At 37.5% G+C, this 8,383-nt stretch overlaps 1 protein-coding gene across 1 annotated transcript; it reads right to left on the bottom strand.

Moving 5' to 3' along the window:
- Nucleotides 1-204: 204 nt before the first annotated feature.
- LOC131874157 (uncharacterized) lies at nucleotides 205-2,134 on the bottom strand. The gene is made up of 2 exons (XM_059217402.1): nucleotides 1,872-2,134; nucleotides 205-649 (listed from the first exon to the last, which is right to left on the bottom strand). The coding sequence occupies exons 1-2, from the start codon at nucleotides 2,132-2,134 to the stop codon at nucleotides 205-207; spliced, it is 708 nt and encodes a 235-aa protein (XP_059073385.1).
- Between the last annotated feature and the right edge of the window lie 6,249 nt (nucleotides 2,135-8,383).

Below are 8,383 nucleotides of genomic sequence, written 5' to 3' on the forward strand. Positions count from 1 at the left end.
AAAGCCAAAAAAGGCGTCTGGTTGCTTGTTGGTGGTTCGGTGGCCAGTGGGTGGCACACCAGTGGTGACCGGGTGGAGATCCGGTGGCTGGGCGGCAGTCGGGTGGTGGCCTGATGACGGAGCGGTGGTCGGCCGAAAAAAAGGGCCAGGGAGCCAGAGCAGCAATTGGGAACTGAGCGGCGATCAGGGACTGAGCGGCGAGGACTAGGGTGGAGGCCGCAGGCTGAGCGGCGAGCTGGGGCCACAGGCAGGCGGCGGTGGAGGTGCAGGGAGGTTTCCGGTGGCAGGGGAGGTGCAGGGAGGTTTCCGGTGGCGGGGGCCGTAGGGAGCCGGCAGTGAGAGCAGGGCCGGTAGAGCAAAGAGGCACGCAACTGGCTGAGCGGAGAGGCACGTAGCTGGCTGAGTGGAGAGGCATGCAGCCGAAAGGCCAGGCTGCCGGGAAGTAGCAGCATAGGGGACCGGAGGCGGTAGAGGCCGAAGACTACAGGGCTGCCGGTGGCCAGGTGTAACTGCCGACGGGGCCGTAGAGAAACCGGTGATGGTGGGGCTGGGCCCGCATGGATGGCAACAATGTTGTACCAACGTCCATAGGGCCTGCAACATGGCAGGGGCCCCACAGTACCCTACGTACCGTGAGGGCCACCAAAAACTTTTTGCCCAAAAAAAAAAATTTTTTTCTTAAAAAGAAACAAAAACTTCTTTTTTCTTTTCGCTTTTTTTGAAAGATTTTTTTTAAAAACAAATTTCGGCCTGCATGCCGTAAAAAGGCAATTTTTTTTTTTTTGAAATTTTTTTTTGATCTGTGTGCCAAGGCCATACGCTCTGGATCTAAGAAAAAAAATGCTCCAAGAGGCTCAAGAACCAAAATAGGTCAAATTTTATATGACCATAGGGGTCTTTAGGCCTTCTGAGCATGATAGTGAGGTCCAATTAGGCCCAAAGTGTTCAGAAAAAAATCTCAAACCCTAGGTACATAAAAAATTCCTGAAACCCCAGATCTGCTTCCAAAGCCAAAAATCTCAAAACAAGAATAGGTAGCTACAGATCTGATGCTCTGATACCATATAGGAGTTGAGAAAATACAACACCACAAGAGCCTGAAGATCTTCTACAAGCCGAATAACCTGTTACAAGGAGAAGCAATGAAGCAAAATCTGAAGAACATACAAAACACAAAGAATATGCTCAAAAAGAGAGAGCTCAATATTCACAAAGATATGTAATGTGATTCTTACAATGAAAAGAAATAACTCAACCTTTAATAGGTCAAGAAACCCTAAAAAGGGAAAACCTAGGTTTGCACATAATAATTAATTAAAACAATTAATTATATGCACCTAAAGTTAGCTTAAGTGTAAAAGAGATAAAGGGAACTTAAATAATTAAACAAAGAATGTTTAATTAAGCAAGTAAATACCCGAATACTCTAACATATTATGCCTTAACAGAGGCATCAATATGACTCTTAATTCCCTTTTAGGCCAAATAGTTCTCTCTGTTACTGTAGACTTCTTGCAAAATCTATTTTACAATATTCTCTTTTGAATCAAGATCTTTTCTCTTCTCAGTGTTCTCTTTGAGCTTCTAAAAAAATACTCTCAGGCTTTCATTCAATTCCAACCATTCACACAACTTGTCACTCCTCTGCATTATTTACTCCCAAATGTTTTCTTTTATATACTTCACTATATTTTTCATATTGTCCTTCAATCAGTCTTCTAAAGTTTCAATTTTATTATTTGCATTCTGCATCTCTTCTTTCATTTGTGTACATTTTTTCTTTTTCCTCTACTTTCTCCTCCAATTTTTTTGGTTTTTCTGTCTCATGCTTGAATTGGTTTTGTAAATTTTTATTTAAGGCAACAACAAACTCCAGGATTTTATATAATTTTACTAAAGTGGCTCTTTCATCGTCAAATTTTTTAATGCTTTCATCCAATTTTTCCCTTGGTTCATTCAGTTTTGCCTCCATCTGTTCCTGCACTGTAATTGTCGAGGTACTAGCCAAAGTTTTCATCCTTTCTTGTAATTCATAGCACTTGTTATCTTCTACTTTCCTCTTTGCTTTTTCATTGTCCAGGTCTTCATGTAACTTTTTCATTTGTTTCACTACCTTATTTTTCTGTCTTTCCATCTTTAGCACTGAAGTGTAGATAACTTCATTGGTCCTTTTTGACACATTAATTTTGTCTATATTTTAACTTTGGAAAAATCCATGTGGAGGGTGCTAATGTGAAATTTAGAGGGATCTATTTGACTCTGTGGTGGATTTTTATCTTTATTTGAGGGCATAACAACCATGAATTCCATCATATCTTTGTTTGGGTCATATGTGGGATATACCCTATTCGATGTAGGCTAGTCCTCTAAATTTGTAGTAAGGGCACCCCTCTTCAAATTCTTCTTTTTTTCTCTATTGATATTTGTTGTTTGTGCAATTTTATTAAAGAAATCATTGTAATGAAAATCTAGGTTTGTTGAAGCAATTGAATGTTTGAAAGGTGAAATATAACTTCCAATGATATATGAGGCTCTATCTATGCCTGTGGTTCTGATTAATGCATTTTGAGGATTACCAAAAGACACTCCTAATCCTATCCCACCATCACTTCCAAGTGTAGTTTTTTCTTAAGGTATTTTGTACTCGTCATTATTGATATAACCTTTAGCTTCTTCACATTGCCTTGAATACAAGTATTCTATATAGTATCTACTACTATTGTCCTCTTGTGAGCGACATCTTGTTGTTGCACTTGATCAGGACAACTAGTATTAGTACCCATGCCATCCCCACCAGTGGCAGTGGCACTTGATTCACCACTAATAGGAATGTCATGTTATGGTAGTGGTTGTTATTGAATTTGAGTGTCTGCACAAGGTGGTTTTGAAGCTCAAACAAATTGAAATGGAGATGTCGAGTAATGAGTAGTACTTTTCTATGATGAATATGACAAATCAAATCTAATGATTGGTTCTCAAGATGTTTTCATTTTGAATTTAATGGAAGTGGTACCTCAAGTGGAAACCAAGGGCCTTCTCCTCTAGGACCTAGACCACCACCTTCAAATCCCATTTTTTCCACAATGTTTTCCCCTTTGCTATATATTTCTTTCATGGAAGCATGAAATCCACTCAATTTTGTAGAGACCATAGTAATTGTTGGAGTGACCTCAACCTCATACTCATTTTCATCATCACTTTTGTCATATCCTTCTATGGGTTTCCCCATATTTCACAATTTGCTAAACACAATATCCTCATTGATTTCATCAAAGTCTGCACTAGTCTTTGGTTCACTAATATTCTTCCTCATAGTCCAAAAATCATTTATTTTGGTTTGATTCCAATGTTTGTCTTTACATTTATGTAGTATTTTTTGGGGGGATATCTTTGTTAGATGTATTAGAACCCTTTTGGTAGAAATTGTAGGATCTCCTATTTTCATTTTGATTTTAGATGCCCTACTCTATTGTTTTCTATGTGTGCAATGCCATAATTTGTGATGATAATTCTTCTGTTGAAATTTTATTATCAATAGAAATTTTCTCCATCTCCTTTCTTACCTCATCCCAGGAGCTTTCATATTGACATGACCTTTCAGAGTTCTCATTTTTCTTAAGCCTTGTTTCAATGATGTTGAGTGGATCATACTACTACTGACCCTCAACACCCAAGCTTAAAATTGTCAAAAAATCATGTGCAACTTTGAATGCTTTTCTATCAAATGAGAACCCTTCACATGATAAAGGAAAGGAAACAAATATGATGTTCTTTTATTGACCATGAAAAAGTTCATCTATGCTCTCCAACTATCGTACATATTCCAATGCAAAAACTCTCTCTATTACATGTATTGGAAATTTGTAGGGTTATACTACTGATCCATAAAACCTTAACACATCACATAATATTCCATGAAGAGCCAATCAACCAATTGTATTTGACTTCCAAGTTGAATGTATTCTCTACAAGACATAGAAAAACTAGGCATCAGAGTGCTTGCAATTTCATTATATATTGGTGCCAAAAAGAAGTCTACAAAATGGTTGTAGTTATTCTATTATTATTATTCATCCATATCTTCAGTGTCCATTCTTAAATTGGACACTCTGTTTTATTCTTAGTCTTCTCATCAATATTATAGCCCTCAATGTGAAGCTTGTTGGTCTCGAATATTGCATGATACTTTGATAGAAGAAGATATCACAAGTAGGATGTGAACCTAAATGTCTTACAGGAACTTGTTTTAATCATTAGTAACTATGTTTGCATAGATTGAACAACTTTCTCAACAAAAGTAAATCTTACTGGTTCTGTTATGCAATGGATATTAAAAATTATTTCAAGAAGGCTAGCACCCACTTCCCTATCATTTTACAATCCGAGGAAAAATGTTAGCAAGGAAATGGTATCCTGAACCCATGGCACAAAATATTATAATCATAAGGAGGCTTATGATTCCGATGCAATTGAGTACCACACATTGCTAGAACTTTTATAAAATAATATTTATAATTTGCATCGATTCTATCATATTGCTCTCTCAACTTTCTTAGGTCAATATGGATGTTTGAGTTTTGTGCTTCAAACCCTAGGTTCAACAAATGAGAAAATTCTCCCTTGGTTATGGACAAAATTTCCTCTTGAGTATTTTTATTGACAATTTCTTTTCTATTTTCATCATAATTTTGGGCACAGACAATGACAATTTTTGGGCAAGGGAATACTTCAGGTAGCACCATGCTAGGAAGTCTAGCATACAACGATGCAATTTTATTTGTACTTGCATTTAACATTGTCTTAAAGATAGTATATTTTTCCCTGTTTGCATCTCTCACCTTAATAGACAATGCATATCTAATTTATATGATTCATTTTTTACCATGGATTACAAGATCATAAATATCATGGTATTCATTAGTGAAACTTGTTGTTTTACCTAGTTCGGTTAAGTATTTTTTTAATTCACCCGAGTTTTAGTTGTACTATTTGGTTTCCCCATCGTTTGTATTATTAATGGTTCGAAATAATGCTAACCATCAAGTTCAACCCCTTATTCAAAGTCTAAAATCTAAATGGTAAACTCTGTTTGAGTAGACTGACACAGATAAATTATGTTGCATTCCTCAATCTAGTAGCTATTTATAGAATTTAACTATACTTAATTAAATGTTTATCGTTTATGGAATTCTTCCAATAGAAGTTTGCAAAAAAAATTTAGCATTCCCACATTTGGCCCAAAATACACCTTTTGTCATTGACCTATGCTCATCCAATGGATGACAGTATCCTTTGTTAGTTGTCATTAGTTCCATTATACATAGGATTTTTACTGCCCAAACACCACGTCACCTGACAATTCATTGTCCCATGGGCCATAACCTTTCTTTCGTGTCAGTGTTCAATGACACATGTTTTTGGTGGAAGTTTGCAAAAAAAATTAGAGATCCCACATTCAGCTTGAAATACACCTTAAGCCATTGATTTGTGCTCATCCAATGGATGACAATATCCATTATCAGTTGTCGTAGGTCCCATTATCAATAGAAATTTTTCCCATTTGGGGGTCACATCACCTGACACTTTCCCACTTAGATTTTTAGACTTATATTTCTCACTTTTGTAATGGTGGGAAAATGATGAATGATAGATCAAGAGGAAAACTACCCTTTCCCTCAAAGAGAGATGAGAGTTTCACTATTGATTATCCTTAAAAAACTTTTCAGCATTACATAAGGAAGAAGGAGATGATAATTCACTAGATTCAATCCCTCCACACAAAGATGATAGATTGAATTTTGAATGAATTGGGGAATCCTAAGCTGATCCACTCTTCCCTGTTTGAAATGGAAAATTGATTCAATGTAGTGTAAAATTCAAGAATAATCGATTATAACTCAAGATTGAAATATAGGATAAAGTTGTGCACCTAGTTTTGGCAGTAAAATGTCGAGATGATGCTGCCTTGCAAATTTGATGAAAAGTTGTCTAGACCATGGTGAGAATGTCCATGGTCCTCCAAAAATATGTGAAATGAAAATGGATTCTTCCACCTCTCCAAATGGAGCCCCAATCTGAAAGTATAGCTGAGCACCTGCAACCTCTACAGAAAAAGAGAGTAAAATGGGTTAGGATTGGGGGTTTGCCTTTAGGTGAAACCCCAGTTTTGGAATTAACCAAGTAATGAAAGAATGTACTTGCAAGTAGATGTAAATGAAACAATGAATTGTAAATCCCCTCATGGGAGGCTATAGTAGCAATGTTGATAGAAATTCTTGTGTGGAATTGAATGTTGAAATCAATCTCCTCTTCAATGGTTGAATCCTTGACTTGAATGCAATTCCTAGCCTTGAAGGGAGACTTGAGAATTATCAATGCTGGGAAAGAATGCTTGAATACTTGAATTCTCTTGAATTCTTCATCGCTTGTGTATACTCCAATATTATCCAGCTTCAACTTATGCAAATGAGAGGATGAATGCCCTTTAAATACATGTTAGTGGATTTTATTTTCATCACGGGCTGACATCGAGAGATTTTTCCTTCTCACTGCACAACCCACAATGCATATTCTAGGAAGGTCCTTCCCCAAAATAGGGCAAGGATAGGGGCGCCATGCCCCTATCTTGTGAGGAAAAGGGTACCACATGTTGGCAGTGGGCCAATGTCCCTTGTGGGGATTCATGATATGGTTTAACAACCTCCTGTGGATTCTATAAGTCTAGTGGTTGTATAGGGCATTGACAGATTGGTCTTTTGGTGCAATGACAACCCTATCTTGTAACAAGTGGTATCAGAGCTTGGTCACAGGTTCGAATAATGCAAGATGCGGTGAGTGATGTTGGGAGGGGAATTATTGGAAGTGAGCCAGCATCCCTTGTGGGGATTCATGACATGGTTTAACAACCTCCTATGTATTCTATAATTCTAGTGGTTGTATCGGGCATTGATAGATCAATCTTTTGGTGCAATAGCAACCCTAGCTTGTAACACCACACCCCTGTCCTAGGGGGACAGTGGAACCACGCCCCTATCCCACCCTTTTCTCCAAGGTAGAATGTAGAGAGGGTGGTGCAGAGGCCAAGAAAGAAGCTATTTTTGCAATCTGAGGACTTTCCAGTCTCCGATAAGGCTAGAGGATTCGATTTTGCATGCGTGAGAACCCTAATTTTGTTGAAAATTGCTAGGGTTGCAATTTTATGACACTACATTTATCTCCCATTTTTATGATCGATAAAGTACAAGGAAACAAGATTGAAATAATTTTACCACATCAAGGAGGGAAGATTCACCAAGCCCCCTAGTTGATTTGGGATCTTACGACTTTGATTGACAAAGTAAAATGGAAGATTGAGAAGGGGAGAACCATGACTGCAAGTAGCAAAGTTCCCTTCACTAGGATTCATGAAACCAAGGATACTAAATATCACAAAGCAAAACAAGGTTCACTAAGTAATTCTAAGTATCACAAGAAGGAAAGTATGAGAGGAGTGTATGTCATAACATTAAAGCGATCGCATGTTCCTTATCAGGAGCTATTGGTTTAAGGTAGGATACACCCAAGAGAGAGAAGAGAAAGGGATCATATTATCGTAAGGATTTAGCCCCCAATAGAGGTAGAAACCAAAGGATAATGAACACAAAATGCGAGGTAGTGTCTCTTTCCTCGAGGTCAGTATGTTGTATGATAACTCATGTATATTATGTATGTATGTGCATATAATAATCATCATTCTTCAAAGAAGGACACTACCTTAGAAGAAAGGGAAGAGATGATGTCTTTTGAGTCAAGATGAAAGAGACCAAGAAAAGGTATCAATTATTTCCATCGTCCCGAAGTAGAAATTAAGGGAACAATAGAAGAACAGGGATACACATAAAATAATGGTCACAAAAATAGAAAGAGAGGAGAGAGAGAGATCTACAGTGCTAATATCACTAATCTACCACAAAATTTGCCTACCAATCTTGCTGATCACTATTTAAAGAAGGTGAGCAACATTCCAAATTAGTGATATCGAGCACAATAGATGGAGCTATCACAAGATCCAAACAAGGACTATGCTCATGTGGTAGGTCTCTTTGTTTGATTGTAGGAGCTAGGATTAGGGTTTGTGAAAACTCATCTGACAAGTGTTTGTCCACATCAACATACTCATACTCACTATTAGAAGCATTAGGAGTTGTATCACCATTATGAATAATATTTTACCTATTTCTTCATCAAAGTTTAGAGGAAGATGCGAAAGAACACGAATAGGAGTAAAACTGTCGCATGTTTTATGCAACTTATGATTTGGAAATGTACGTTGATCATCTTGCTTAGGAGAAAAGGGAATCATGCCAATTGTTGGAGTTTGAGGAGATTGAATATTTTGAAGGAT

This window comes from Cryptomeria japonica, chromosome 3, assembly GCF_030272615.1.
Source record: "Cryptomeria japonica chromosome 3, Sugi_1.0, whole genome shotgun sequence".
NCBI lineage: Eukaryota > Viridiplantae > Streptophyta > Pinopsida > Cupressales > Cupressaceae > Cryptomeria > Cryptomeria japonica.